The 16,433-nt window shown below is 47.3% G+C and overlaps 1 protein-coding gene across 1 annotated transcript in view; it reads left to right on the top strand.

The window, feature by feature from the left end:
- Positions 1-3,749: 3,749 nt before the first annotated feature.
- The window catches only part of LOC114584739 (glucagon receptor-like), a 27,583-nt gene continuing 14,899 nt past the window's right edge, over positions 3,750-16,433 (top strand). The window contains exons 1-2 of the mRNA XM_028706792.2: positions 3,750-3,978; positions 11,858-11,990. Coding sequence (XP_028562625.2) covers positions 11,916-11,990 — 75 coding nt within the window. The 5' untranslated portion in view covers positions 3,750-3,978; positions 11,858-11,915. The remainder of the gene's footprint in view (positions 3,979-11,857; positions 11,991-16,433) is intronic.

The following is a 16,433-nucleotide window of genomic DNA, read 5'->3' as shown; positions in this document are numbered from 1 at the left end:
TGCATTACTTTCTATGGGAAAGCGTGCCTTGGTTTTGGAATGCCTTGGTTTCGGAACGGACTTCCAGAACGGATTAAGTTTGAGAACCAAGGTACCACTGTAGTTTGATTTCTCTGAGGTGCACAAAGCTATCTGAATCAGTTTCTTTGTAAGGTCCAAATTCCACCACTTCTGAGTACCAGTTGCTGGAAACTGCAGATGGGCAGAGTATTCCTGTCCCTGGATTCTGCTTGAGGGTTTTTCCACAGGCATCTGTCTAGCCACTTTGATAACAGGATGCTGGACCAGATGAGCCATTGGCCTGATCAAACATGCTCTTCTTATGTTCTTACGCTTCCTGAGCCACTGGAGGTACAACGCTTCCCCCGCACTCATTTCTGTGCAGTCAATAAGTATTGACCAAGGGCACTGATAGGTCTCTGAACAATAAAAACCGTCCTTTCCACTCAACAGCAGAGTACTCCCCAAGCTGTGCCATCTTCCCCTTTCTCCTTTCACCAGCTGCCTACGAAGTTATCATTTCCCACATCCAGGGGGAACCTTTGAGAAAAACTACAGGAGGGCAAATGGAACCTTTGAGATGAGAAATTAGCTATCGTTGATATGTGGGAATGAAGAATCTTCACTCAGCAGGAGAGGCGGTTGTTTACAGCACACTTCCCTACGCAGGTTGGAGGCAGGCAATCAGCTTTTGCCACGTTTTCGATAATCTGGTGAATTGGATTCCATTTCTGTATAAGTAATACATTTGCACCTCTACGTATAAAGCAGTATGCACAATATTTATGCAAATCTGTGCCTTTCCCCGCTTTGGGGGACCACCTTTGGGGGTGGTCATACATGAGAGGCATAGGAGGCACAGAAGCTGCTGGGGACCCCGAAATCCGCATCAGAACAGGTCCCACAGTCCTGGCTCCCATCTAGCCCATGATGACGGAGGCTCTTACTTGAGAGTAAGGACGAAATCTTTACTTGGGTAGAAAAGTGATACAACAGGTAGTCCAAGATCAAGGCAAGGGGTTCAGAACTGCGTGGAAGCAACAGAGCCGTCCCAATGGGTTGGAATACTCACCTGCCAAGATTCGACAGAGACTGTTCTGCCTCGTGAGAATGTTCAGCAGGCAAAGGCATGCTGCATCAAGATAATAATAATAATAATAATAATAATAATAATAATAATAATAATAATAATACTTTATTTATATCCCACCCTCCTCAGCCGAAGCCGGGCTCAGAACGGCTAACAACAATAAAAGTAACAAGGCATTCTAAAATAAATCCATTCAAAATCAAATTAATGGCAACCACTGGGCTAGAGTTCTGTGAGGATTACCAAAGGAGGGGGTCAGACTGTGCCTTGGCCAAAGGCCTGGTAGAACAGCTCTGTCTTGCGGGCCCTGCGGAAAGATGTCAAGTCCCGTAGGGCCCTAGTCTCTTGTGACAGAGTGTTCCACCAGATCGGGGCCACAGCTGAAAAAGCCCTGGCTCTGGTTGAGGCCAGCCTAACCTCTCTGTGGCTCGGGACCTCCAAGATGTTTTTGTTTGAAGACTGTAAGGTCCTCTGTGGGACATACCAGGAGAGGTGGTCCCATAGGTACCAGAGGCATCTGTTCTGAGCCCCAGTTACCCAGGAACTCTCCTTCTTGCCCAGCTCTAGGAAAAAGAGGTAGCAACATTTCTGGCATAATACTAACCCACATAACCAAGGGAGGGCATCCAAGCTTCCCATAAAAGAAGGCTGGTCTGATAGGGCAAATGGCACACTGCCCCATCAACCTCAGCCTTGATTCCTCCAAGCCCAATAGCTTTCTTACTACCGACCTTCGAGGGGGTGGTTCCTGCTTCCTCCACCTTAGCTTGTCCTTAGAGAAGACAGTAGGGAAGAAGATGGGGATGTGACTGGAATTAGTTGACTCCGCTCACTGTTGGCTCCACCTGCAGGTGGTCTCCTTGCTTTCTCTCCACCCGGAAAGGGGTTATTGGGTTGTTGTTGTTTTTATTTTGATTATGTACTTTGTGGTTTTATATTCTGATTTTATCCTGTGAACCGTCCTGAGACCTGCGGGTATGTTGTTGTTGTTTAGTCGTTTAGTCGTGTCCGACTCTTCGTGACCCCATGGACCAGAGCACGCCAGGCACCTCTGTCTTCCACTGTCTCCCGCAGTTTGGTCAGACTCATGTTTGTAGCTTCGAGAACACTGTCCAACCATCTCGTCCTCTGTCGTCCCCTTCTCCTTGTGCCCTCAATCTTTCCCAACATCAGGGTCTTTTCCAGGGAGTCTTCTCTTCTCATGAGGTGGCCAAAGTATTGGAGCCTCAGCTTCACGATCTGTCCTTCCAGTGAGCACTCAGGGCTAATTTCCTTAAGAATGGATGCGTTTGATCTTCTTGCAGTCCATGGGACTCTCAAGAGTCTCCTCCAGCACCATAATTCAAAAGCATCAATTCTTCAGCGATCAGCCTTCTTTATGGTCCAGCTCTCACTTCCATACATCACTACTGGGAAAACCATGGCTTTAACCATACGGACCTTTGTTGGCAAGGTGATGTCTCTGCTTTTTAAGATGCTGTCTAGGTTTGCCATCGCCTTTCTCCCAAGGAGCAGGCGTCTTTTAATTTCGTGACTGCTGTCACCATCTGCAGTGATCATGGAGCCCAAGAAAGTAAAATCTCTCACTGCCTCCTATACTCCTGCGGGTATAGGGCGGTATATAAATTCAATAAATAATAGTAATAACCAGCCTCCCTTGGCCCCAGCTGTCCCTGGGAACAACTGCTTAGAAAGCAACAAGGGGAGCTCAACCCCACTTTAAGTTGCTCATATGTACAGAGAGACATACTTAGGCTCCCTTGCACCCTTGGCAAGGAGATGTCACAGCACCTCCAAAGCCAGGAAAGGTCATGGACCAGAAAACACAAAAACTGGCTTTTCTTCACCTTTCGTGCTCTGCCAGTGACTTACTCTGCAGCAATGGGGGTCTGCCCTGCTTCTCCTCCCCTCCTCCTCTTCTTCTTCCTCCTCTTTGGTCAGTCCATCTGCCTGCCTGCCTGCCTGTCTCCACTCCCTGCTTTCCATTCTGCCTCCTTCCTCTCTTCCTTCCCTTCCCCTCCTCCTGCAAGTCTCCCCTGCTCTCTCCATCTTTCTTCCCTCCAAGCCCCTGCTCTGCTCACACTTCAAATAGCTTTGCCAGCCAAATGGCCCATGCCAACAACCAGATTTTTCCACCGAGATGGCTTTGCCCAGCCGCTCAGAGCATGCACAGCCACTGCTACCTTCTTGGCTGGATGCAAGCAAGGGGCAGGCACATGGGCATAGTAGCTAGAATTTTTTTTTTGGGGGGGCAGACCTTTTGTTAAGGGGGCAAGCATTTTGTTAGGGGGAACAGAACCTCAGTTTCCTATGGATTTTTACTGAATTTTATTGATTGGGGGGCAGCTGCCCCTCCCTGCCCCCCCCACCGCTATGCCCGTGGGCAGGCAGGTAGGGGCTGGCTGAGGGCAGCCTGTGGTTGGTGGGGGGCAGTGCTCCATTCACCCCAATAGACCGATCTCCCCTGGTGCAGATGGATAGCCATGGAGCTGGTCTGCCCCCTCCTTGGCCTCTCGTCTCCACCACTCTGGCAGCATGCAAGAGGGCGGGTTGGGAGTTGGGGGCTTTACAGAAATACTCCTCCCTCTTCATTCCATTGACACTTTTCTCTCCACGCGCGGCGGAGAGGGAGGAGTCTGGCTGGGAGAGACGAGGCAAGGCTCCTCCGTCGAGTGGACGGGACGCAGAAGCGCGCCGGAGAGGAGCAGGCGGCGTCCAGAGCAGCAGCAGCGGCAGCAGCTACCGCTCCGTCGGGGCGAGGAAGTCAAATCCAAGTCCAGCCTCTCCATCGGACTGCGGGAGCCTGGAGGGAGCGCCCGCCTGCCTGGATCCAGCGGCGAAGGAGAAAGAGGCTCCGAGCAAACGCCGAGGAGAAGTCGCCCGGCCAGGTGAGGCGCGCATCCGACGGAGGGGTGTGCCTGCTTCGCAAGCCGGGAGAGAGAAAGAGGCGGCGGAGAAGGGGATTGCGAAGGATTCCTCGATGGATGAGTTCTCTCTCCCCGCTTGCGCCCCAGGAACTCAAGGGCGCGCGCAAGGTTTGACCCCCTCCCGTCCCCGTTTCCTGCCCACAACAACCCTGAGAGGTAGGCTCGGCGTTACAAAGCACAGAGAGGGCACGGGGCGTTTTGTTTAAAGAGGAGAGTTTTGTTCCATTGATGAGATTTCTAAGAGAAAAAGATGAGCTGTGGGGGCGGGGTAAGAGACTTGTCGGGGCGGGGTTGGGGAGAAGGCATGCGGGTTCCCCTTATTTATCTGTGTGTCGTCCCCCCCCCCCGGCCGTGCCGCCTGTAGAGCCTAAAAGATAGGAGGAAGACCACCTCTCGGGTGCTCAGGAGTTAATGTTGAGCGAGGGGGAGGGCTCCCCAGCCTCGAAACGTGGTCGTCTTCACAGGATCGTGGCTGGAAGGAAAGACTGTGGAAGGGGACCGGAGGCTGTGTGTGTGTGTGTTGAACTTACATCTCCTTGCACCAGGCGTGAATGTCACCCAACTCCCCAGTTGTACCGATTATCAATTTCGGGGGTGGGGAGGGTGCTCCTATCGCGCAAGCCTACATGTTTACTCAGAAGCAAGCCCTATTCTGCTCAATAGGGCTTGCATCCACGTGAGCAGAGTACTGCAGCCTCCTCCGTAAGTTGCGAGGGGCACCTCCACCATCGTGGATCAGAGTTTGCTGCGGATGGAGCAGACAGGAAAAGCTCGACGCTGGTTTGAGGAATCTAGGAAGCTGCCTTAGACTGAGCCGGTCCATTTAACTCAGTGATGCCTACACTGATTGGCAGCAGCAGCCTCCAGAGTTTCAGGACTCCCCAGCCCTAACCGAGAGATGCTGGGGATCAGAACTTAGGACTTCCTGCTTGCAAAGCAGATGCTCGACCAGTCAGCCTTCAAGGTGCCACGAGACAGTAAAGGCAGCTGCTCCCTCACGCCTGACATTTGACAAAAAGATTTTGGCATTTATTACTCCATCCATTCCAGGCAGAATTATGTTAGTTTTGAGAGTCTGTATGTGCAGCTTCGTTGTGGTTGTGCTACCCAATGGCACACAGATGTTGCATACTTAGTAATATCGATCGCAGCAGCATTAATTTAATTGCTATTGAGCACATTCCCTGACTTGGGCGGCAGTCCTAAGCATGTTAACCAGGGTGTAAGTCCTGGGTAAATTAATTCTGTGTAAACATGCCTGGGTGTGCGCTGCAAATCCTGCTGAAAGCAATGGTAGAGGATGTAGGCTGTGATCCTGTAGACCAGGGATGAGGAACTCTCCAGATGTTGTTGACTAGGATCTGTGGGAGTTTGAGTCCAGCAGCATCTTGAAGGCCACAGGTTCTACACCCCTGCTGTAAACAACAAAATCTCATTAAATTTTGTGAGATTTCCTTCTGAGTAAGCCTGCATAGGATCAAGCTGTTTCATAGAATCATAGAGTTGGAAGAGACCACAAGGGCCATCGAGTCCAACCCCCTGCCAAGCAGGAAACACCATCAGAGCACTCCTGACATATGGTTGTCAAGCCTCTGCTTAAAGACCTCCAAAGAAGGAGACTCCACCACACTCCTTGGCAGCAAATTCCACTGTTTGTCATGGGTTTTACAGCATGATCCTCTTCACTGAGGGATAGCTCAGTCTGCAGAGCACGAGACTCTTAATCTCAGGGTTGTGGGTTTGAGCCTCATGTTGGGTGAAAGATTCCTGCATTGCAGGGGGTTGGACTAGATGACCCTCATGATCCCTTCCATATCTTACCATTCTATGATTCTATGTTTATTCAGAAGCAAGCCCCACCAGGTTCACTCAGGCTTAACTCCCAAGTAAATGGGAATGGGATTGCAGTTTAGCCATGATAATTTTTGCTGGGTTATGTGCCCATCTCTTTTGGAAGCAAGCAGCCTTAATAATAATAATAATAATAATAATAATAATAATAATAATAATAATAATGCCTATATCTCACCTTTCCTTCAAGGAGCTCAAGATGGCATACATTCTTCTCTTCCCATTTTATCTTCACAACAACCCTGTGAGGTAGTTTAGGCTGAAAGATAGCGGCTGGCCCAAGATCATCCCGTGAGCTTCATGGCTGAGTGGAGATTTGAACCCTGGTCTCCTGGATCCTAGCCCAACCCTCTAACCACTACACCGTACTGTGTTTGGCAGGCACACTTAACACAGATGGCTATTTCACTATTTGGTGTCAGGGATAGGGAAGCTGGTACCTTCCAGAGGTTGCAGGGATCAGGGATGATGGGAATTGTACTCCAACATCTGCAGGACCACACGTTCCACTAGCTCAGGTCTACATCAACAGATGCCCTGTTCCTAAGAACTGTTGAGTTGTCAGATCCTGAGAAAGAGTGGTCAGAAAGGAGTGGATGGGGAGCACTGCCCACGCCCCTCCCGAAATACTATGCCTCTGCTGCATGGCAACCACACACTCCTTTCTCTCTTTCTCTCTACCCATAGTTGTGGGGAAGAACCTCCACTTCTTAAGGAAGAGAGAAGAAACTGGTTCCCCTGCCCCTTTCCTTGTTGATGCTTTGTTTACCTCTAACAGAGGTACATTTCTATTACGCTTGCAGCCTCATTAAACGTTTCCGACATGCAGATCAGCCCCTGGCCATTTCTTCGCGGAATGCCACTGCAAAGGAGTTCCATTTCCAGGAACCTGGAACAAGTGCCGCTTTGTGCTGATGCTCTTTCAGTTTGCTCTTAGGTCACCCGTGGCTGCAAGTCCAGGGACGGTTTTTGGGCAGGGCAGATGCCAGGTGCATGGAGAGCCCCACATTTGCCGTGCAAAAGGTTCAAACACCAGCATCTTGACAATGGCATCTTTGGGGATGCTTTGACTTCAAGGCTTGTGCACGCATTAACAGTTATGCTGGCCCCAACATTCTCCCAGTTGGGAGCCAAGGATGCACGATGTTAGCCACAATCCATCGGTATCTCTCAGCTTCTTGAGAGATGCTCCTGTTCTCATGCTGAGTTTCCCAGGTAGACTATGGGGTGTGTGGGGACAATAGGCTTGAATACCTATTTCCTCCCGAGGTAGGAGAAGTGACATAGCTAAGCCTGGCAGGACAGCTTACTCTATGGTATTAACCCCTTTGTGCATTCATTAGACTTAAGCATGTTGGTTATATGAGACTGGTTATGCCATAGGAACCTTCTTATTAATGATAACTGAAGCTGTGGCTCTGGGAGCCTTTCTTTAGCCAAAGATCAGGATGAAAATGCTTTAAATAATAATGAGCAGCTATCCTATCTTTAAAAGACATCTGAAGGCAGCTCTGTTCAGGGAAGTTTTTAATATTTAACGCTGTACTGTTTTTAACACTTGATTGGGAGCCACCCAGAGTGGCTGGGGAAACTCAGCCAGATGGGCGGGGTATAAATAATAAATTATGATGATGATGATGATGATGATGATGATGATGAAATAAATAAGAAGCTGAACAGGAGGGAAGAAGGATATTAAACTGGCAGCCCCCCAGCCCCTCAAATGGCCTGGCTTTGACTGCTAGGAACTGTAGTTAACTCCTCACATAGCTACAATTCCCAGTACCCTTAACAATCAAAAGTTCTCATTGTTATTTTTATTATTTAAGAATAAGCCACGTGCTTTAAATGTGTCATGCAAATGTGCCCATAGTCTAGTAATACTGCAGTACTGCAGGTTCCCATCTCCTGCTCTGCAGTATTTTCTCCCTGTTATTTCCCTTACAATCTGGAGGGGGAACCAGCCATGAATGAATTGGGGACCACTGCTTGTTTCTGGAGAACTGGCTTCCATTCACATGGTTCATTCACTGTTTAGAACTTGAGATTTCTTTATTTTTTTCTGCAAGGAGCAGTTGTAGCAGCAGGACAAGCGTGGTTCCAATAAGAGGGAAGCTTGACTGGGAGAAAATGCAGGGCACTGGGCTTAGAGCATCTGCTCTGCCTCCAGAAGGTCCCAGGTTCAATCCCTTCTAGAGCCGAGAGAGACCCCAGTCTTAAACCCAGGAGCAACGCTGTCAGGTAGTGTAACTGATACAGATCTAGATGGAGCAATAGTCTGAGTTGGCAGAAGGCAGATGGCAGACGTCTTTTGTATCTGTGTAGCCTTCTTGGTAAGGGACGCGGGTGGCGCTGTGGGTTAGATCACAGAGCCTAGGACTTGCCGATCAGAAGGTGGGGTGAGCTCCCGTTGCTCGGTCCCTGCTCCTGCCAACCTAGCAGTTCGAAAGCACGCCAGTGCAAGTAAGATAAATAGGTACCGCTTCGGCGGTAAGGTAAACGGCGTTTCCGTGCGCTGCTCTGGTTTTGCCACATGACCCAGAAGCTGTACGCCGGCTCCCTCGGCCAATAAAGCGAGATGAGTGCGGAACCCCAGGGTCAGCCACGACTGGACTTAATGGTCAGGGGTCCCTTTACCTTTACTAGCCTTCTTGGTACACACCAGCATGTCCTGCAGCTGTGGCTGGTGCAGTTTCTGCTATTTCTATCACATGAGTAAACAGATGGAGGCCGGTCCTGACTGGGATCATCTGAGCACATGCTTGAAATGCCACTCAGAGCATCCTCCAGCTCAGGCTGCTCTCGCTGCTGCGTGTGAACTACTGACATTCTCCTATCAGGTCAGTATCTGTTGAGCTGCAGATGCAAATCAGCCTATGTGGTGCTGTTACGCGATTATGCCTCTCCCGAGGGATTAGTTTTTATATAATGCTTCATGAGATTCCAGCAGCCGATAACTTCGGTTTGTGCTGCGCAAGTGACACTGGAGCCAGAGATAAGATACCCATCAAGGCAAGATCTCTGCTTCTGTGTTGGGGCCGCAAGTGCTTTTTCGCTCCTTTCCTTTAATCCAGCAATTTCCAATTTCTGGAGGCTTGTTTTGATGTTACCTTTTAGGCATCTCTGTGCCGGTTTGCATTGTAAGTAGCTGTTTTGTACCACGTTTAATTTTCATATTTAAATCCTATTTTTAATGTGTTTGCAAACCACCTGGACGACTTTGGGCTGTGTGCACATGAACGGCTTAAAATGCAGCGAGGTCATTACTTCCCTTCAATTCGGATTAAAGATGGTTTCAGGGGAAACACGTCAAGATGCATTTTCCCTCCCAAAGAAATGACAGGATAGATATGGATTATAGCTAACTTGATGTGTGTGCTGCTTTCCGGTCTGTTGGTGAGATCCTGGCACAGGATACTGACCAAACAAGAGCGTGTGCACAGCCTTAATCGGCAGATCGTAAGAGCAAATTATTATTTATTGTATCCATTTGTGGCTTACTGCATAAAACAGGCATAGGCAAACTCAGCCCTCCAGATGTTTTGGGACTACAACTCCCATGATCCCTAGCTAACAGGACCAGTGGTCAGGGATGATGGGAACTGTAGTCCCAAAACATCTGGAGGGCTGAGTTTGCCTATGCCTGGCATAAAATGTCTCAAAGTGACTTGCGATGATAAAGGTAAACACAATATGCAATTTACAATACATCAAGAAGTTAGAAGGGTGTTATTGGCTGAAAGTGCCCATCCTGCAATAGCATAGAAAGGACAGATGCTACCCTATATCTAGAAAGATGGACAGCAATACAGGCTAGGGTAGCATCATAGCATATGGGTCCAACTAAAAGCTACACACCTGGGTGAACAAGAGCATCTTTACCTGGCACCCTAAAGTGCTGGATACAGGAGTCATGCATGGTATGTGGATTGTTTGATCCCTGGCCACTGAACAGAGAAGAAATCGAGATAGGGTAGGATTGTCAGGCATTTTGGGAAATGATTTACAACAAATTTAAGAAAATGTTTAAATGCTCTTTCCCAAAAAAAACCCTGAAGCCTTCCTGCTAGGAATTATGGGTAATGAAATTCCAAAAAAGTTCAAGAGAATCTTTACGTATGTTACAGTTGCTGCCAGAATTTTAATTGCAAAAGGTTGGAAGGGAGAAACTATCCCATCCAAATCAGACTGGCAAAACCAATTAAGAGAGTATGCACAATTTGTGAGACTATCAGCAAGGCTACGAGATGTTACAGATCAAAAATTTACCAGAGAGTGGGATATATAGAGAGAGTCTATGTAAAAGAACATTGTCAAAATATAAACCCATTGGCAGGTATTGACTGAGTTTCTGTGTGTGAATAGGACAGTTCTGGAAAAATCAAAAACAAGTTATATAATAAGGAGAAAATAAAGTCAAGTGTGTATCCAAGGAATCTAACTCGGGAACATAATGGGAAGATCGGAGGTCATGTTAAATTGAAGTATAGAATGAGGTACAAAACAAGCAGCAATCAGGGAACGAATGAATGTTTATCTTTATTTTGTTGTTAAAATCTATTGATATATTCTGTTACACAGTTTTGAAACCAATAAACCGTTAAAGAAAGAGGGGGGTAGGATTGTGTATATAATGCAGAGTAGGGAATCCAAGGTTCAAGGTCCGCATTCCCTGCCAGGCAGACTTCCCCAGAGCCACATGCCAGTGGTGGGCGGGGCTGGAGGCAAAAAGTGGGTGGAGCAACAGGCGTGACTTACTTTTGTATGATTGGTTGCATTCCAGCCATGCAAAAAACCAGAGGTTTGCACACACCCCTTTATCCTCCATCCATCCAGGCAAGCAAGAGGCATCACCATAGTTTAGAACACATTCCACCCAGGCAAATCCACTTAAAGTGGGTGTCAGCAGGGCCTGGGGAGAACCCCATGGGCCAGGTACAGAAGCCCAGAGATTCCTAGCCCCCAAATGGGACAGAAAAATACGGAACATGAAGCTTGCCACGCCATACCTACCAGTCTGCTGCTGGCTCATTCTGCCTGCTCTTTTTCCACACTTGGGCAGAATCTCAGCACACACACACACACACACACACACACACACACACACAGCTGCATGAGTGTGAGTCAGACCCATCTCTCCCTGCAGAGGAAGCAGGGCTTTCCATCTGTAGCTATCCTTGAGCAGATGTTAGATCCAAGGATCTTTGAGCTGAAAATCAAATACAAAAAAGTGAGACCTCCAGGTATAAAGGTAAAGGTAAAGGTACCCCTGCCCGTACGGGCCAGTCTTGTCAGACTCTAGGGTTGTGCGCTCATCTCACTCTATAGGCCGGGAGCCAGCGCTGTCCGCAGACACTTCCGGGTCACGTGGCCAGCGTGACAAGCTGCATCTGGCGAGCCAGTGTGGACAAAGGATAGAATGGGCTGCACACGGAACGCCGTTTACCTTCCCGCTGGTAAGCGGTCCCTATTTATCTACTTGCACCCGAAGGTGCTTTCGAACTGCTAGGTTGGCAGGCGCTGGGACCGAACGACGGGAGCGCACCCCGCCGCGGGGATTCGAACTGCCGACCTTTCGATTGGCAAGTCCTAGGTGCTGAGGCTTTAACCCACAGCGCCACCCGCGTCCACCTCCAGGTATAGTGTAATAATAATAATAATAATAATAATAATAATAAATTGTAATGATTTAATTAGGTACCTAGGTTTGGTGCCTGCTGTTTGCTGTCGTCAAAACTTCTTGTTTTTCTGTCTGGATCTATTTCTCCCTTCATTTTTAGTTATCTCAATAATGTTGTGGTTACATAAAAGGAAAGCCGTTTCAATCAGCTGGGAAATAGTAATGGGAAGAGGCAAGTGTTTCTGTAGCGTTCTTTGAGACAGGATAGCTCATCCATCTTTGCTGACTGTCTGGAATATCCTAGAAAAAAGTTCTCCAAAAGTGTCTCTAAACCTGTTTTCCTGCCACGTTCTTCTCTCTTTCTCTCAGGGGCTTTGAAGGGACCATATTTTGGCTGTGATCCCCGTGCCAAGGAGCAAAGCTAACTATGAGGGATGCATATTCTCCTTGGTCCATGACTAAATTGATTTGCCTCCCTTGGATGAGCCTGATCTTTCTGGAGGTAAGAGTTTCAAGCCAGCCAGCTCATCATCTTTACTCGTGCAGGCCTTGATGTTGGAGGGTACCTTTTGTCTCACGGACAGTGTCTTCCTGCTCAAAGCCAGGTGCTGTGGGCTAGGTTTGGCAGGTCTCCTAACATCATAGAATCATAGAATTGTAGAGTTGGAAGGGACCCTAAGGAATATGCAGCTGTCCCATACAGAGATCGAACCTGCAACCTTGGCGTTATCAGCACCACGCTCTAACCAACTGAGCTATCTAGGCTGATAAGCATGGAGGCTGGGTGTTAAAGTCTCATAGTGGCAGAGGATGGCACCTAGTAGGTACAGGTAGATCTTGGCTCTGCTCGTGGTCCTTGGAGGTTGTGGTAAAAGAGCCAAGTTTCTAGTCCTCATTATTGCTAAAATATGAACGAAGACTGTGGACAGTTTGTTGAGCCTCAGCATCAGGAGGAACATTGGCAGTCGTCTCATCCAACCTCCTGCTCAGTGCAGGAATCTGCAAACACAGCAGCCTGAACAGATGGCCAGCCGGCTTCTCAATACTCCAGCCAAGGAGAGCTCACGGCCTTCCCAAGGAACTCTGCTCCACTGCGGAACAGCTGTTGCTGTTAGCAGCCTTCTTTTCATACTTAGCCAAAATCTCATTTCGTGCCATTTCCACCTGCTGTCTCTAGTCCTGCTCTGTATCGAGGAACAGAGAACAAGCTGGTCACATTTGCACCATACACATGATGGAGAGCCAGTGTGGTGTAGTGGTTAAGAGCGGTAGACTTGTAATCTGGTGAACTGGGTTCGAGTCTCTGCTCCTCCACATGCAGCTGCTGGGTGCATAGCTGTCAACTTTTCCCTTTTCTTGCAAGGAATCCTATTCTGAATAAGGGAACTAGTCACATTTATCTGAAGTCTCTCAGTCTCACTCACCTCACAGAGTGTTTGTTGTGGGGGAGGAAGGGAAAGGAGAATGTTAGCCGCTTTGAGACTCCTTCAGGTAGTGATAAAGCGGGATATCAAATCCAAACCCAAACATATGAAGCACTTTCATACTACTGTAATAGATATAGTGTCCCCCTCCCTCCCAACGAACATTGGGAGCTGAAGTTTTTTAAGGAGTCTCCTAACAACTCTCAGCTTCCTTAACAAACTACAGCTTCCCAGATTCTTTCGGGGGGAAGGCATGTGCTTCAAAAATGCCTTATCCACCTAAAGAAAAAGGATGGATTTTTCTGTTGGTTTCTGCTTTCCTTCACTGTTCTGACATGTGGGTTCATTCACCACAAATCTCCAAGTTAGACAAGCGTGGATTGCATGGTATCTTTCTAGGTTATCAGAAAGGGTCTTACAGAATAATGATGACTGACTCTAAGACAATTAAGCTCACAAGAAGTGTTGAGTACAATGCAAAGTGGGGGGAGAATGTGGGAATTTTCCAATGTTATCCTGATGACGGTGATGAGACTGAGGATAGTCAAAACCAACAACCCACACCCACTGATGAAGGTTCTGAGTCTGAATCTGAAACTGAATCGGGTGATTCAGAGGATTTCAAGAGTGCGAAAGCCTCTATGCGACCCTCTGAAAGCTCTGATCAAGAATTGGAGGAACCATTGTTCACAGTAGGTCGTTTTTCTCCTAAGAAGGAAGAGGAGAGTGTTGAAGACTTAAGGCTAATTCGTAGGTCACAGAGAGCCACAAAAGGCAGACCTCCAAAGAGATTTGCTGATGAGTTTGCTACGATAGCAGTAACAGCTGTTAAAAGCTCCAAGAAGGTATTTGAACCTTCAAGTTTCCAAGAAATCCAGGGTTTGGATTCAAAGGAAGCTGAGCCATGGTTAAATGCCATGAAGGCTGAGCTTGATTCCTTGGAAAGGAACAAAACATGGGAGCTAGTTCCAGTAGTTCCAGGAATGAAACTGCTTGGAAGCAAATGGGTCTTCAAAGCGAAGACTGATCAAAATGGCAAGATAGTCAGACACAAAGCCAGATTGGTAGCCAGAGGTTTTGCACAGGTACCAGGTGAAGACTATCACGAGACCTACTCACCCACAGTGAGGTATGAAAGCATTAGGCTTATGCTCAAGCTAGCTGCAGAGGAAAATCTACACATTAGTCACCATGATATTAATACAGCTTTTCTGTACGGATCTCTAGATGAATCACTTTATATGCTTCCACCTGATGGCGTACAGGTAAAACAGGGATTTGTTTGTGCTCTGAAGAAATCCCTTTATGGTCTCAAACAAAGTGCACGGTGTTGGCACACAAAACTCACTGAAGTATTGTTTTCTCTAGGTTTTAAGCAAGGGAAAGCTGATCCATGTGTATTTGTCAAAGAGGAGGGGCAAAAGAAACTGTACTGTTTGTTTTATGTTGATGATTTATTATTCTTTTGGAAAGATGTCGCAATGTACAATAACGCCCTAGCTCAACTGAAAGAGCACTTTGACATGAAAGATCTTGGTGAGGTAAACAACTACCTATCTCTGGAAATAGAGAGAGATCAAGATGGTAACATTCTAGTACACCAGTCACGGAAAATTGCTGATGTGTTAAGCAAACTAAATCTGATGGATGCTAACCCTGTAGACACACCGATGACAACAGGTTATCAGGTAGATGACACTGAAGAAGCATTTTCTGACACTACACTGTACAGAAGTGTGCTAGGCAAGCTAAACTTCATTGCCAGATGTTCAAGACCAGACATTGCTGTTAGCTGTAATTTGCTAAGCAGACAAGTCAACAATCCTAGTGTCAAGGATTGGAAAGCTCTGAAACGCATAGCGCGGTATTTGAAAGGCACTATGCATTACAGACTGAGATTTAACAATCAGAAGTCTGGTGGTCTTGAGATATTTGCAGATGCAAGTTTTGGAAGTAACACTACAGACAGGAAAAGTACGTCTGGAGTTTGCTACATGTACAATCAGGGTCTGTTTGATTGGTCATGCAAGAAGCAAACAACAGTTAGCTTAAGTACTTGTGAAGCTGAACTGAATGCACTGTCTTATTCACTTAAGGATTGTGAATGGTTGATACAATTGTGCAAAGATATGAAAATTCCTGTCAAATGTCCAATCCAGGTTTACCAGGACAACAAAGCATGTTTGGCTTTGCTGAAGTCTGAAGGTTGTAAGCAAAGCACGAAGCACTTGCAATTAAAGTTGCAGCATGCTAGGGAATGTATTCAGAAGGGACTCGTAACGGTGTCCTATATGCCAGGTAATGAAATTCCTGCTGATGTATTGTCCAAGATTGTATCAAGGGATCAACACTGTACCTATGTGCAGAAGTTGGGTTTGTACTGATATTGTACGAACACGCTGCCCAGTGATGTTCACAGAAAGGGGGAGGATGTTGGTTTCTGCTTTCCTTCACTGTGCAGCGAAAGGGCTTGTCACGAGACAGGTGTTTACATTCCACAGTCTGTACTGTTGGAGTTTCTCACGGGAAAGGGAGACTGGATGTGACGTACACTGGTTTCCTGTTTTTCACTGTGTGATTCTCTCCAAGCTGTCGAGGAGAGAGGATGCATTATCTGCTCCTGCAGAGGCAAGATGTCTTTCTGTAATATATCTGCTTTGAACTGTAAAAAAAGCAATATAGAGTATGTAGTACGTACTCCTCATCCTTCCGCTGGGCACGGAACTCTGCTTTACACCAACATTTTCGTGGTGAGCAAATGCATTCAAAATTATGGGATGGACAAAAGACTGGCAGGGAAGTATGTAATAAGCACGTAAGTCGGGATGAACGCTCAGTGGCATGCAATCTCCCCACAAACAAATCAGAAAGAATGCTCAATGAAGACCAAATGCCATTTAACCTCTGTGTTAGCAAATTAGGATGGATGCTCAGCAAAGAGGTGGTTTCAAGGGTCCCTTAGGTTGTCCCCTTAATTCTGTTCCCTTTCTCTGAGATTTTACCTCTTTACCTAGAGGTCCGAAGATGCAAAGGTCTTGCAATTCCAGACTAAGTACTGGCAACCCTGCTGAGTACCTACCAGAAAGCATAGTCCAGTGGTACCTCGGGTTACAGATGCTTCAGGTTACAGACTCCGCTAACCTAGAAATAGTACCTTGGGTTGAGAACTTTGCTTCAGGATGAGAACAGAAATCGCACAGGTGGCAGTGGGAGGCCCCATTAGCTAAAGTGGCGCTTCAGGTTAAGAACAGTTTCAGGTTAAGAATGGACCTCCGGAACGAATTAAGTTTTTAACCCGAGGTACCACAGTAGTGTATCTCTCTTGGGAGATACTTCCAGTTGCAGGGTGGGAACATGCCTCCCTTCCCCTGGATAGAAGGCATAGATAAGAGGGAAATGAGACTTTTGTCTAATGCAAAACTGCAAGTTTCTAGTCCTCACAGTGTTCAATCAGCAGGTGCAGATGGACTATGGTGGCCCCATGGAGGTGGTGCCATGCTGTCCTGGGCCATTCTCATACT

This window comes from Podarcis muralis, chromosome 14 (assembly GCF_964188315.1).
Source record: "Podarcis muralis chromosome 14, rPodMur119.hap1.1, whole genome shotgun sequence".
Classification (NCBI taxonomy): domain Eukaryota; kingdom Metazoa; phylum Chordata; class Lepidosauria; order Squamata; family Lacertidae; genus Podarcis; species Podarcis muralis.
This window is presented reverse-complemented; position numbering and strand designations above follow the sequence as displayed.